Source organism: Cyclopterus lumpus, chromosome 7 (assembly GCF_009769545.1).
Source record: "Cyclopterus lumpus isolate fCycLum1 chromosome 7, fCycLum1.pri, whole genome shotgun sequence".
Classification (NCBI taxonomy): domain Eukaryota; kingdom Metazoa; phylum Chordata; class Actinopteri; order Perciformes; family Cyclopteridae; genus Cyclopterus; species Cyclopterus lumpus.
Genome location: NC_046972.1, coordinates 19,225,242 through 19,239,521, shown reverse-complemented (window position 1 = coordinate 19,239,521; position 14,280 = coordinate 19,225,242). Strand labels below are relative to the sequence as shown.

The following is a 14,280-nucleotide window of genomic DNA, read 5'->3' as shown; positions in this document are numbered from 1 at the left end:
GAATGTTTTCTATCCCGATGGCACTGCTTCGCCTGGAGCTGAAAGGACCCGACTTTTTCCTGGTTGGACTTTTCCCCGGGATTATCAACGACTGCCAGGGAGAGAGAAAAAGTACTTGTCATGCCTTTTGTATTGTTAATTAGTATCAAGTTTACCTTATTTATGTATTACTGAGGGGAGGTAATGATTATCTTTTGACTTAACTATTCAAATGTCCATCTTGTTGTAATCATCTGGGGGAAATGAAAGGCTAGCCCGTTACATTGCTCCATTCGAGTTGTGACTATCATGAAAAAGTTAAGATATGCACTTAGCGGCTTAATGTGAAGCCCCAGTGCCAGTCTTTCAGCCAGTGCAGGGCACACTAAGGCGGGAGATGAAAGATGGATTTAAAGGCTCCAGGGCATACCACTAAATATGCTTTCTCAGCGACTGCTTTGTTCACTCAATCTCCCTTTTAAAGCTCTTATAATAAGAACTGGAAAAGCCTTTTTTTTTTTTAACTCAAGGTGGCTTCAAAGAGCAGGAGGAAGATTCTTATTTAAAAATAATGTATCTGTAAGGGGGTCATTAAGTCATTAATATCCATAATTTTAAAACAAATAGAGTATTAAGAATACTGGAATTGTAATAGAGGGTAGTTAGTCATAAAGACTTAAAAGGGCGTGAACATACATCGCAGTAAAGGAGATGAGAGAGAACAGAAGAAAATCTACAATGTTCGTGAGTAGGGAGTTAAAGGTATGAAATTAAAATGTGACTTTTACCGTCTATGTGCTTCAGCGATATGAAAGAGCTGCTTATCTCTTACTAATTTGAATGATTCATACATTGTAGTCTGTACAATCCATGTGGAATTGAACAAACCAATTAGTCCATGTGAGTATGTGGAGGAAAAATATCCATTTCTGCTTTTTTTTTTTAATGAACATTTTCATATTTCTTGAACTGTGTTAATTTGTCTTATTGTCCGATGTTATGCACCACCCGCCAAGACAGATTGCTTGTATGTCCAACATACTTGGCAATAAATGGTTCTGATTCTGTTCACATATGGAAATAATGCAGTTTATACAATGTATCCTGTCTAACACACACACTGATGCATATTAAATGCAGTGCTCAAATGTATAGAGAAAGGTGTTTGATGCAGTGGAGCCATGCAGACAGAGAAAGCAGCAAATTTGAGAAATAAGTAGTTAGAATTAGACATGAACCTCTTCTACTGTTCCTATCCCTATGGCACTGCCTCGACGTCCATATTTACTGGGACTTTTACCTGGGACAAGCAATGACTGAGCCACACAGGAAGAGAGAGAGAGAGAGAGAGAGAGAGAGAGAGAGAGAGAGATGTGATGAAGACAGGTGACACATAGAAAGAGAGGTGGGCAAAAGGAGGGAGAGACAACATGAGATATTTACAAATATATATGAGATTACACGCAGTCAGTCAAACAAAAATACAAAGCATGTGTTTACTGGAGAATACAAAGAGGGACATTTTGGCTCCACGGGTGCAACGCATGCAGCTGAATGGGAGAGAGAAGTGACGAGTCAGTTATGTGAGCCATATGCCTGCAAGGACGAGGAAGAGGATGAAGATGAGATTGTGTGTTGTTTTTTTTTTAAAAGGCAAAGGAGGACGAACAGCATGTTACACATTAGGTTTCACAGCATGGCAGATATGAGCAAAAAGGCAAGATCGAGTTATATACATTAATAATTAAATAGCATGTAGGTTAATAATAATGGTTAGTTATTTTAGAAGGCAATTTATTTTAAATGTTATCTAGAGATACTGTATTAATGTGGACGTCTGTTTCATAATGGTTCTTAAATCCATACAAATTAATGAAATCTCCATAAATAAATACCTTCCTACAGCCCACCAAAATATACATTACCAGACAAGCAACCACACACACGGTCAATGTTGAGTCAAGGATACAAGGTTTTCACAGAAATGTGTTCATAATAATAAAGAAATACAGTCCACACACACACACACACACACACACACACACACACACACACACACACACACACACACACACACACACACACACACACACACACACACACACACACACACACACACACACACACACACACACACACACACACACACACACACACACACACACACACACGAGAAGTTATGAACAATCTCGATGCATGGGGTACAAACATTAAGAATTGGAAGCAGCTTTAAGCCCGGGGAGAAGTTCACCTCGTTGTTCTAGACGTATTCAAGTCTACGAGTGTCCAGGCACTCCATCTCGTGCTGGCACACAATGTGAGAGCCATGTTTAAAAAGGCCCAGGCATAAATGTGCCACTCGAAGCCCTCCTCTGTGAGAAGTTAGTGCAGCAGGCAAGTGAGGGAGGAGGGGGAACGGACTCCGGCAGAACCGCTGGAGGGGGAGGCAGAGGGAGCGAGCCTCCCCTCACTGGAGACCAGCAGGAGTGGGGCTGTACTTACTATCCCTGGGAATTTGGGGCTCTCTGCGGGCTCGTGGTTAAAGCTGCTGCTGAAGCTAGTGGAGAATGTGTGCTTCTTGAAAGTAAGACCCATGGCATCCATAGACTGGCTCCTGCTGCGCATCACCCGCTACAGAGAGGAGGAGGAGATACATTCAGATGGTGCTGGCCCCTGTGACCCCTCGGCATCGCTGTACGGCCTCACGGGCCGAGAGGAGCCTCGGGGCTGTCTCTGAACACTGACCACTACAGGCAGAGAGCGCTGGCCTGATGCTAATCCTGACGGACAAGGAAGCGACAGAGAACACTGCTAAGCTTTAATGCCCGCGGGGGGGCTCAGATGAGTCATTATGTTAAGATAGGTGGGAAGAGAGGAGAGGGGAAGGAGAAGGACCAAGTGGCTCCCAGATGTCTGACCACACTACGGTTAAACACAGCCAGGAGAGGTGTGAAGCCCAGTGCACCTCTTTGCAGGCATGGAACAGAGTGAAAAGGCAAAAGGCATCTGACGGTGAAGGAAATCTATCCATTGGTTTTGTATTAATGACAAACAAAAGATGACAGAATCATATAAATAAATGACTAGAGAATGAACACTGGAGCATGCACAGCAGCACAAAACAGCAATGAGGCAGGAGGAAGAAAAGCTTTGAAGCCAGGAGTGATGTGTTCCAGCAGGAGGAGCCGCAGAGCTTTTCTACATTCAAATTAACAAAGATTGAGGGAGATTAATAAACATTTACAGCCCATAGCTCGCGGTTAGGTAAGAGCAATCCAGAGAGACTGCCAGAGAGAAGACACCCTTTTTATATCCGCAGAAGAAACATGAGACAGCTGGTATAAAAACAGGTTACTGTAGATGTCAGTTTTATACTGTTCCTGTGCAGTAACAATGACCTCATAATGGCATTTAAAGGTAGTTAGACATTATGGGAAAGGTGCTAGCTGTGTCCTTTAGTAAGCTAACCTAACTGCTTTATGTTGAGCACACAGCATGAGAGTGGTATCAATCTTCTCATCTAACACTCTGCAAAAAAAGTGAATAATAATGCATTTTATTTGTAAAGCACTTTTCATTAAAAAATAATCTCAGAGCGAATAAACGTAATTCCCAAAATGCAAACCTACTTATTAAATGGAGATAGGTGTTCCTGTCTGGTGCTTAAAAAACTAAAATGTAGAATTTTTGTATTTAAGTTTTAACGTATTGATTTCTTTCTTTTTTTTGTTCGAAGTAGAAATGTTTACAAAGAGAAGTTCAAAGCCCCGGCCTCGGCTGCTGCCTCTCCAGTTACCTTGAAGGACTCAAAGAAGCCGCCTCCTCCTGCACTCCCGTTCTCCAGTTTGTCGTCATCTCCTCCAACACCCATCATGGCCTGGCTGTTCATATGGAGCTCCTCATAAAGGGTCTCTAACAAGGCCAACCTCGTTCGTTCCTTACACATAAACACACACATACAGACACAGACACACACAGGAATGAAACTATGGATATATTTAAAGAATGCCAGAAATGTTTTAAATGCCTTGCAACAACTCACCTCTAATTTGGAAAATTTCTCTGCTTTGTAGCATGCGTATTCTGCATTGATGAGCTTAATAAAAAGGAATTCATGGAATTCAGGGCTCTGGAAATAGAGGGGCAAAGAGACAAGATTTCATGTGGTGAGCCACAGTTGCTACATGACCAAGAGGAGGAGGATCCATTAGTGAAGCTCTCAAGTTGTTCTTTCTCTTACTTTTTTAAAGACAGCAGGGTTTGGGAGGGCCGGGCCAAAGAAAGGTACATCATCCCGTGCCGTCACTGACACCTAAGAATGAAGAGTAAGATTAGGTTGAATCAAGTGTTCATCACGGGGTGGCAAATCCAGCAAATAATTCACCTTGTAGAGGACGTTGTCGGAGCAGGGGTTGACCACTTGGACCACAACGTATGCGTGGAGAAAGTTGGAGGCGATCATGTCCGGTACAAAGGGAGTGTTCTCCTCTTGGAATAAGATGGCCACGATGTCGTTCCCTATGTGCCTCTTTCTCTGCAACTGCAACACAACAGCCACATGAGACATATTCCTTTACAGGTGGATTAAAGGGTCATCGTCGGATGAGAGAATGCTAATGCCGAGCATTGGCGGATGTGTGTGAATGTTGTCTTTTATCTGCAGGTTTCAGAAAGCCAAAATTATGAAGTCCCATTTCATGCTCATTGGAGTTGCATTTGGAAAATAAGACACTTTTGTGAAATATAGAGACATTATAAATAACTTCCAAAAAAAGTGCTTTCTCTCCATTCTTCCTCCTTCTCCCCCCTATATCTCACAACTGGATGCATGTCCAGCATTTAAAAACCACCAGGGGGTGCTGTTTCTACCAATGAAAGCATGAATAAGCGCTGATCGTCTCGAAGGAGCCCATGCCTATAACACCCACCACTGCTGGGGAGACTGAACATACAGACCTGGGCTCATCTGTGTTTGGACGAAACCACGACAGCAATGTGTGTGAGACTGTGTTATTAATTAATCAGAGTGTGTGTGTGATGATATGTGGCAGGGGAAGGAGGAGGATTCGGCCTGCTTTTAAATCACGAGGAGCGAGGAGTGGCGCTCACATGTGCAGAAACTAGAGCATACATTTCAAGTGATTCATGTTTGCAACCAGTAGGTAATTTATTTTGTTTGTTGTTTTTGCTAATATGCTGCAGGTGTTTGACACAACAGGGAGGTACATGCACAAGCTGGTACTAAAGGCCAGAGGGAACCGGTCTGACTGCTCGGAGTGAATCATGAACGCCGTGTTCGTCTGGTATTGTATTACAGTACCTGCTGCGTGTCCCCATCTGTGTAAGGCAGCTTTGTGGACACATGGAACATGACCTCTTTGTTACGGTAGTTGCAGTAGACGGATTCAGTGCCAGTCTGCCCGTGAGTCACGTCTAACCCTCCACGGAAACTGCAAGCAAACAGAACCATTTATAACAAGATATTCTTGACCATCGTCTCCCTGTAGCTAGCCTTGTGTGATGTAAATTGCGGTTGGCATCCTTCTGTGAAATGTATGGTTTAAGAGTATATACAGTGCCTTTAGATCCTTACCCTTTAAAGTTGTGCAGCTCAATTTTCCCCCCCAGAAACTCCAGGAATTCTACAAAGGCAGGACTCTCTTCACTGTTGCCAAACAGCTCTTCCTCTGAAGTCTGTAACCAGTAAATACATATATATGATAAACATTAAGGCTTGGAGGACAAAAAGAGTCCAAGTCTCAAGTCGTTGAGCCAAAGAGTCCAAGTCAAGTCTCAAGTCTTTGAGCTGTAGAGTCCAAGTCAAGTCTCAAGTCTTTGAGCTGTAGAGTCCAAGTCAAGTCTCAAGTCTTTGAGCTGTAGAGTCCAAGTCAAGTCTCAAGTCGTTGAGCTGTAGAGTCCAAGTCAAGTCTCAAGTCTCTTGTGGTTGTAATGGACGTTCTATGCTGCATGCCATCATTTCTGCTTAGAACACTGCTATTGTAATGCAACATCTATATTAAAAGACAATGAAAATGTTCATTTAAAGTAAATAACTGTCTTTTACGTCTAAAAGGTTAGATAGACTAATGTTACCCAGGATAACATGCATTACAAATAAACACGCAGTAAGGACAATGTCTGGCCAGCATAATGACAACTGATCTCAGGGAGGTGAGATTGTGTATACTTGTGCCAGCAGCAGTGACACGATAAGCATTTTTATGCGAGGCGTGTTTTGGTTAATAACTGGATGCGGGTAAGGAAAAATGTATCGGCAGTGTGTTCGTCACTGTTCAAACACCGTATTTGCATTTCAGAACAATTAAAACCGGATGTCTCACCGAAGGTTTACGGGAGGGCTTAAGAAAGCTTGCGCACTAATGACCTCTATGACATACATTTGATCGTCTATTGAAAGCCAGCGCGATGTGAACAAGCCTGCTGCAGCACAAACAAAGAAACAACACCTCAGAAGAAGCTCCTCTTGCTTATCGAGTATTCATGTTTTGTTAACAGTATGCCTACTTAACCATCATGCCTTTCTCCACTCAGCCTTCTGAATAGAAATATGTCCGGCAGGAGAAGAAGAAGAGGGCCATCACTGCCTTTGGGGGATGGCCCTTGGCTCATTTTCAATGCATTTAACAATGTATTTGTAAACTACAGCAGCCTTTAAGGAATCACCAGGGCAGATCTCAACACACTAAGGGTCCCCATTCAGAGGTACAAGTGCCCTCGGCAAAGCATTCAGTGGCTCCTCTGCCACCACCCCCCCCCACCCCCCCCCCCCCCACCATCCCTCAAGTAAACAAGAGGTCTATGATTGCCTCAGAAAATGAGAGTTGAAGACAGCCACAGTTACTGTGTTGGACGCAAAGCCACAATTAAAACTGAGGAGGACTGAGCTTCCTTGAAGAAATTAGAAAATGGCAATTTATGCTCCATTGTCATTCTTTCCGTGCTGAATACAATGTATATGAGGGATGCATGCACATCTAATTAGCCACAATTATTAGTTTACATCCAAACTGTAGAGCTCACCTGTCCAAACTTTTGATAAATGACCCCAAACTTGAAATTGTTGCTGATCACATGTTCATCAAAGTTCACAATAAGTCTTGAAGCCTGTAAAAAACACAAAAAACAAACAAAACAAGGAACATTAAAGTTTAGGTTCACAGTCTTTCTGTCAGGTGCCCATATGAACATCTCTTGGTGACAATGTAAGTGATTGGGGACAGAAATTACAATCCTCATCTTGTACTAAACTGTAAACGTTTATCTGACGCTAATATGAAGCTTCTGAAATCACAAGTCAAGTTGGTATCCTCCGAAGTCGTTGTGTATTTATTATGAAGTTGCCAATGCTTCCTAAGGGCACCCGACTATACAGCCCCATCCTGTAAATCATCAGATGTATCGGATATATGAAACGGATACATATCCAGCCGCTGCAACTATACAAACCAAGCCAGATCTTACTTTTGGATAAAGGACAGGACAAAAGCGGTCCACATTGACCTCTTCACAGACCAGCTTTGGATGAGAAAAAAAAAAGAGAGAGAGAAAGAAATGTGAGAATGCGGTTCGATACAATCACAGTGGACTAATCTCTGCATCATAAAAAATAAAAATAAATCTCTTCTTACCTTGGCCATTTGGACCACATTGGGAAACTCTGTCAGACATGAAATGGGGATCACGTCATGGTAGGTTTTCAGCTTGGTTCTGGTGAAGTCATAAAACAATCAGTGTGGTCTCAAAGCCATAAACTGTGATGCAACATTGATCAGACGGAAGAGAGAGGATCCGGTATGGACCATCATCAACCTTCCCCACCCTCGCCTCTCTTTGGCTTCCCTCCGTCCCTCCTCACCCACCCACTTGCTGGCCTAAATAGTCCATCTGTTACTCTGCCGTGGAAATGTCAGCGCTGTTGACACTCTCTCTCGCTTTATGACTCTTATGATAACACCCGTGCCGCGAGGATGTGTTTATCCAGTCATACAAGGCATTTAGGAACAAATAGAGTGTATTCTTCTGAATACATTTCATGTTGATCAGGGAAATGCACACATTTGGTGTCAGCCGACACATTTGTTACTTCAGATGTTGATTCAGAAGCTAATTCAAGGATCTTCATTATGTAAATTAGATTAGAGTGTTATCTTTTTACAAAGCTGTTATATCAAGTGCACCACTCTTTTTTGTGTTGCAGTTGTTGATTATATTTTCAGATTCTTATTTATTTATATATATATATATATATATATATATATATATATATATATATATATATATATATATACACACATAAAAGCCATTAAAGGTTTCTACCATACTTTCATGTGATTTGTTTGAACTGTTTTTATATGTGTGAAACAAATGAATGCTTAATAATGAGCTTTACCTCAGCATTAGACGGAGATGTTCCTGGTCACCAATCACATCGTACTTTAGAGAGAACACCAGATGTCCAAGGGCAGTGTCCACTGAATAGTAATTAAAGTGTTCCTGAGGGCACAGTACAAGGATACAGCCATTAATATAGTATCTGTCAGGATGAACACACACACACACACACACACACACACACACACACACACACACACACACACACACACACACACACACACACACACACACACACACACACACACACACACACACACACACACACACACACACACACACACACACACACAACAGAGTACTTTTTCAACTTCTGTTGCTCTTTGACGACAGGCATATACAATTTGTTCATATTATTTGTGTATTTGTTCATAGTGTGTGTGTGTGTGTGTGTGTGTGTGTGTGTGTGTGTGTGTGTGTGTGTGTGTGTGTGTGTGTGTGTGTGTGTGAACAGGTGGCGAAGGCGAATGCTTCTTCATTAGCAACAGTGCATGAGGTGCCAAACAGTGAGACCAGTGGCTGGTTTATTCTATTGGGATAAAATATGTTGCTCTTCATTTCATTACTATAATGAGCAAGAAGTGAAATTGATTGTTAAAATGTTCTATTAGAGTAATGAGGCTCGGAGGAAGGAAGTCTGACTCCAGTAATATCTCTTTTAGAAGGCACCTTTTAAAAAACGGACGAGTTTACTATAATGCTCAATAAACAAGACTCTTTGATGATCCTATCCTTATGTTTCTTTGCATGATTGTGGAGATAGAAAGTGAACATGGGACAAACTACACATCTGAAAAATCTAAAAGCAGAGATGAAGATGTACCAGCTCAGCTGAGGAGGAGAGCTGGGAACATACCGGGGGAGATTTGTAGGAAAATACAGATGACACAAATCTAACAGGCTAAATACAATTTAGCAGTAAAGTAAATGTTGAAGTAGATGTGAAGAGAACGACGCTTCATTTTGTCATATTTTATGGTTTTGCCCAATGTCAAAGACTTGAATTATGAAAACAATCGTTGTATATGACAAGACTAGAGATTAGGTCGCTTCTTCCTTAGGATGTGTAATTTGTATTACTTGGTAGAATACCAACATCAATTTAGTGTTAAAATTATGCATTATAGTTTCAGAAATCATGCCCACGCTTCGACAACTGGTAAGAAATAATAAAAACTGTGGAGCAAATTACATTTGAATTGAGGGGAAATATACAACTACATGAAAGACGATGGAGGAAATGTTTCAGTGTGAAAAACAACCACATGTGCATGAACCTTTTTAAAAAAAAAAATGTAATGACCTCACCTAATGTTCTATTCTCTTGCCTGTGTCGTCTATTGTTTAAATCTTGATATTAGTGTGTTCATAAAAAGGTCGTCTTTGAGCTCGCCCCAAATTTTTCCAAGTTTTGTTTAGTTTTTTAGTATTTATTGTTTTCTTTTTTCAAGATTGACAATAACAGGTTGTGGCTAACCTTGCCCAGAAAGTGTTTCCGGAAGAGTGTCGCCGTGGTGTTACATTCCAGCTTGGTGCGGGTGTTCGGGCACAGAGGCTGCGGCGTTTCCGTTTCCACGTTGCAACTCATCTCGTGGTTCGTCCCTTCTATCCAGAAACCCCCAAACTGCGGCAGGAGGATGAGAGGAAAGGGACTCTTTCTACCCAACACCTGTCCCAAAAGGGTTGAGAAACAAAAAAAACGCTGTAAACTTTGGAAAAAGATATTTTAGGACACGGATGGACAGATGGTGAAAAGTGCTACGGCAGCACGTCGTCGTCCTACCTCGTGGACACTTGGGTATGGGATGTAATCCTCCTCAGTCTGAAAATATAAAAAACAACAGAGGAAAAAAAAAGCTTTGTTTTCTCATCAAAAAATAAAAATAACCACACTGTCCAACTCTATAATCCCAAAGGACACCCATTCAGAGTAATTGCATAACTGTTATGCAATGAAAATCAGATTGGCAAATACATATGAATCACTGCTTGATCAAAGTATTCCCATTATTTGGCCCATTGGTGGTTTAAAAATACTGGATTACATTATTGTCATATCCTGTTACATAGTTTTCTTGCGAAAGGAATTCACCATTTCGGTCTGCAGAGCAAAGCATCAGAGGATATAGGATTCATAATCTTAACCAACTCTGCAGGTTTTAAAGCATTTCACCGCATTATGAATAATACTGTGTGCCGAAGCAATCAGCCTGTCTGGCAGAGCAAGATATGGCGGAGCAGTCTCCACATGGAGAGCCGAACCTTAAGTGGGGGAGGAAAGGTGCATCTCTGCTCATCCATTCTCTTGCCCTACAAGGGGAGAGGGAGAGATAAGAAACACAGAGAGAGGAAGAGGTCACACAAATATGTTAATTCAAAACACTTGTTTTTTTGATTAGACGTACAAAACAATTTACATAATAATCATGCCCTGAAAGACCAGGACAAAACAAACTAACAGAGAATTATGGTCCTCATTACATAAAAAAGGCACAGTTTTTCCCAAGAGATCCATATGCAGCAGGCAACCAAGCAGAGAGTCAGAGAGGGACAGATGGAACGATAGAGAGGGAGAAGCGTCGCAGAGAGCGAGAGACAGTTTCCGGGATGCTAAAGAGCCGGCGTTTTGGGAGTTACGGAAACATCTGTTAACGTGGTAATAAGACTCCAGGGATTAAAAAAACGCTGAGCTGATTGGCCCACCTACACGAGACCTGAGGGGGGGGGGAGACAACGCAGAGAAATCAGGGCCTGGTGAGGGCCAACTGGCGTCGCAAGACGATCACATCGATTTTGTGGAAACGCAGTCGTGCATCACTGCCCCCCTCCTCTTCTCTGCCAAAGAGGAATTTCTTATTTTTTTTGTATTTATATTCATTTATGCCAACAGACGCTGCCAGACACACAGTATATTATTAAAATCAACAATTTTGAAAAAAAGAGCCAACTTTTTACGTGCCGGATCGCATATTATTAGAGATTGATCAGAGTAAATATCGGGAAAAACCAGGAGACAGAAACACGCATTAGCTCGGATCTCCTCTGAAACCACCGGACTCAAGTATTGTGGCCGAGGAGAGGGCCAAAGGGCTGCAGCATCAGGAAGAGACACTCACTGGTTAGTTGCTTGGTGAGTACAGCTCAGAAAGACGAAACACGAAGATAAACGCGTCATCTTACCTGGATCCTTTCAAGCATTTCCAATAAATCTGGGGTCTGGAGAGAGGAGAGTGAGATGAAACGTTTTGAGATCAGTTGATGGGAGCTGAGGTTAACTGATTGTTACGTAGCTTCCTTACTTCCTACAGACCCGACTGCTCATGTGTAAACATAATGATAAGCAGTTTCTTCTGAGTCAGTAACTCTTCCCAACATGAAGATGCCCAAATGCAATAAATAAGGACATACTTCATGTATTATATTTGACAGAAGTTATGGATGAACAATTATTATTAAGAAAAGTGCTGCATGTTATTCCACATCGTGACAGTAAATGTTGTTCGCGACTTCATGAACAAGTTATATAACTCCAAAAACAGGAATCTAAATAGACTTATGTGGGATTTAGGTGGGATGATGCTGCATAAAAAAAGTACAGTCAACAACAAACACAGCTATAGAGAATGTGGCATTCCTTTGTATTTAACCAAAAGTAAAAGTGACATTTAATGTAGTAGAAATACACCATCTATTCGAGTTCACGTTGTTCTGCAATTAAAATAAACTAAAAATAAACTACGGCGATAAAACTGTTAACCTCAAGCAGCCCAAACAGAACATTCTGTTAAATATTGTCAAGTCAATACTACAATAGTCAATGAGGCATTGATAAAAATGGAAAAATGTTCCTTATGTTATTCCCCCGACTTGCCCCACCGCCAACGTTTACTTCACTAATAATAATTATAAGAATACTTTTTGCTGATTTCAGCATGTGATCTCTTGCCATTTCCCACACTAAACACTTTAATTATTTAGATCCCAACCCCAGCTGTTGAGGTATTGTCCTTTAAAATGTCTCGTAAAAAAAAAAACTTGCCTGCGTGGACACGTCGGTCTGAGGTACTCGAGTGACAGCTAAAAGGTTTGACCAGCAAAGCCTGACACAGGCAAACAGTTTGTGTACAGAGCAATCTCGTCTTAGCTTTCAGTGCGAGTATGAGTAAAGTCCTCCACCATGTGCAAACAATAGGCCTCCACAAACCCTGAAAGTAAATAACCCCGGCTTCAACAACATTAACTAGAGATTAGAGCCAGAGGAGTCGAGCTACATATTATCTTTGGACTGAAGGAACATCTGCATTGGAAATAAAAACCGTATGTCATGACAGAGCCCCCGAAAAGCCCAGGTAAGTCGGATCAAATCTTCATGCGACGTCATCCGAAAAGAAAACGCCTGATAACAGAACTAGAAATGCTCCTAGTTGTCTTCAGCTCATCGCTACAATAAACAAGCAACATGAACATGAATGTTGCCGTCGCAACTTCATCTCAACTCGTAGGAGCAGTTTGTTTCCAAGCCTCTGTGGAAATTGATGCCAAATTTCCCCTATAGTTTGCCATCCAGCATGTTTCCAAAGTAGAGCTACTTACATGGCTGGGTTTCTTCCAGTGTGCCTTTGTCACCATTGGAGCATTGACGTGGCCGTCATGACTTTTAGCCATCTCTAACTTTCTGAAAAGCGGACGTCCTGCAGCTTCAAAAAAGGAGGATTCTCGACTGACTTCAGGTTTGGATTAAACTTGCTCCCTGACCGCTGTGGCTTTGTCAGTGTCCCACTGTGTCCCACTGTGACACCTCAGGGAACGCTGCATCCTCCGCCGTGTGTGAATACGACTGGAGAGTCGTATGGATGGGACGAGCTCCACCGGCTCTAAACACACATCATTATCAGCACGTGCACGTTTCCGGTTGCATGCAAAGTTTAGAGCAGTAATCCTCTGACTGATGTTCGAGGTCTTGTCCTCCGCTGATCCTTCTCTGTCATTGTGTCGCAGTGCGGGAAGAAATCTATACCACGTATCACTCACCTCTTTATCACCAACCTTATCTGGACTTAGACTGACCAGTGGAGTCCAACTTACTCACATAGACATGCCCTGAAACAACTCCTTTGTGGGCAGTCCTACACTAAAGACTCCCACAAATATAGAATGGGTGCACATGTTGAGAGATTAGGTGATCACAAGCTGGGAACAAATTGATGGATAGAGTAAATCTCATTGTAGCAGAATAAAGGAAGATGACCAGAGTGGAGGAGGTGTGGGCCTCCACAGGGAGCATTCAGTGCAGGTGTTAGTGCTTAGACCTTTCATTGGGAGAGCTAATAAGCTCATCTTCTCCTCCAGGCTTTTCAGGTGCAACGCTGTGCATTCTCACAGAGATAAGGATATCTTTGACCAGCTCCAAAAGGCTGAAATGCATCATAAAGGATGTCGGGGATGTCGTCTTTTTCTTTGATGTATGTCTGGTTCTTAGTTCTGTATGTTTAGGATCTCACTGTCATCCCAAGTTTGTATGGTGTGTGTGTGTGTGTGTGTGTGTGTGTGTGTGTGTGTGTATCATGGAGCTGTTATTTTAAGCACAGGAGCATTTGAACATCGTCTCATCTTGAAATACATTCATTATTATTTTTCCAATTAAATGTGTGAACTGTGACGCAAACTCCGAAGATGATGACTGTTGTGCGTTTGATATCTCTCAGAAATATGCAACATTATTAATATGACAGTATGGAAATACTCTGATATTTTATTTTAAAAAAAAGGTGCAGAGGGGTCTACCAGTTAACTGAAACTTCTCCCATGTGCCAAGTGGCCTAGTTGAAAACGCTGTTGTCCCTGATCTCGAGCCAGTGTTTGGTCTGTCCGTTCTGGGTTTCTGTCAAA

At 42.0% G+C, this 14,280-nt stretch overlaps 1 protein-coding gene across 17 annotated transcripts in view; it reads right to left on the bottom strand.

The window, feature by feature from the left end:
* LOC117734030 (rap1 GTPase-activating protein 1-like) overlaps nucleotides 1–14,280 on the bottom strand; it is a 55,016-nt gene that overhangs the window by 5,413 nt on the left and 35,323 nt on the right. For 13 of the 17 annotated variants that reach the window (XM_034538075.1, XM_034538076.1, XM_034538065.1 and 10 more), the window contains 17 exons: nucleotides 11,572–11,607; nucleotides 10,654–10,701; nucleotides 10,175–10,213; nucleotides 9,869–10,060; nucleotides 8,390–8,493; nucleotides 7,629–7,707; nucleotides 7,462–7,515; nucleotides 7,021–7,104; nucleotides 5,573–5,673; nucleotides 5,300–5,429; nucleotides 4,364–4,519; nucleotides 4,220–4,291; nucleotides 4,022–4,108; nucleotides 3,776–3,916; nucleotides 2,482–2,610; nucleotides 1,218–1,295; nucleotides 1–91 (listed from right to left, as the gene is read on the bottom strand). The exon at nucleotides 1–91 is cut by the window's left edge and continues 19 nt beyond it. In XM_034538075.1, the coding sequence (XP_034393966.1) occupies nucleotides 1–91; nucleotides 1,218–1,295; nucleotides 2,482–2,610; nucleotides 3,776–3,916; nucleotides 4,022–4,108; nucleotides 4,220–4,291; nucleotides 4,364–4,519; nucleotides 5,300–5,429; nucleotides 5,573–5,673; nucleotides 7,021–7,104; nucleotides 7,462–7,515; nucleotides 7,629–7,707; nucleotides 8,390–8,493; nucleotides 9,869–10,060; nucleotides 10,175–10,213; nucleotides 10,654–10,701; nucleotides 11,572–11,607 (1,621 nt within the window). Of the gene's footprint in view, nucleotides 92–1,217; nucleotides 1,296–2,481; nucleotides 2,611–3,775; nucleotides 3,917–4,021; nucleotides 4,109–4,219; nucleotides 4,292–4,363; nucleotides 4,520–5,299; nucleotides 5,430–5,572; nucleotides 5,674–7,020; nucleotides 7,105–7,461; nucleotides 7,516–7,628; nucleotides 7,708–8,389; nucleotides 8,494–9,868; nucleotides 10,061–10,174; nucleotides 10,214–10,653; nucleotides 10,702–11,571; nucleotides 11,608–12,984; nucleotides 13,020–14,280 lie in introns of those variants that run through there. The other 4 variants (XM_034538072.1, XM_034538083.1, XM_034538079.1 and 1 more) reach the window with 2 other exon arrangements.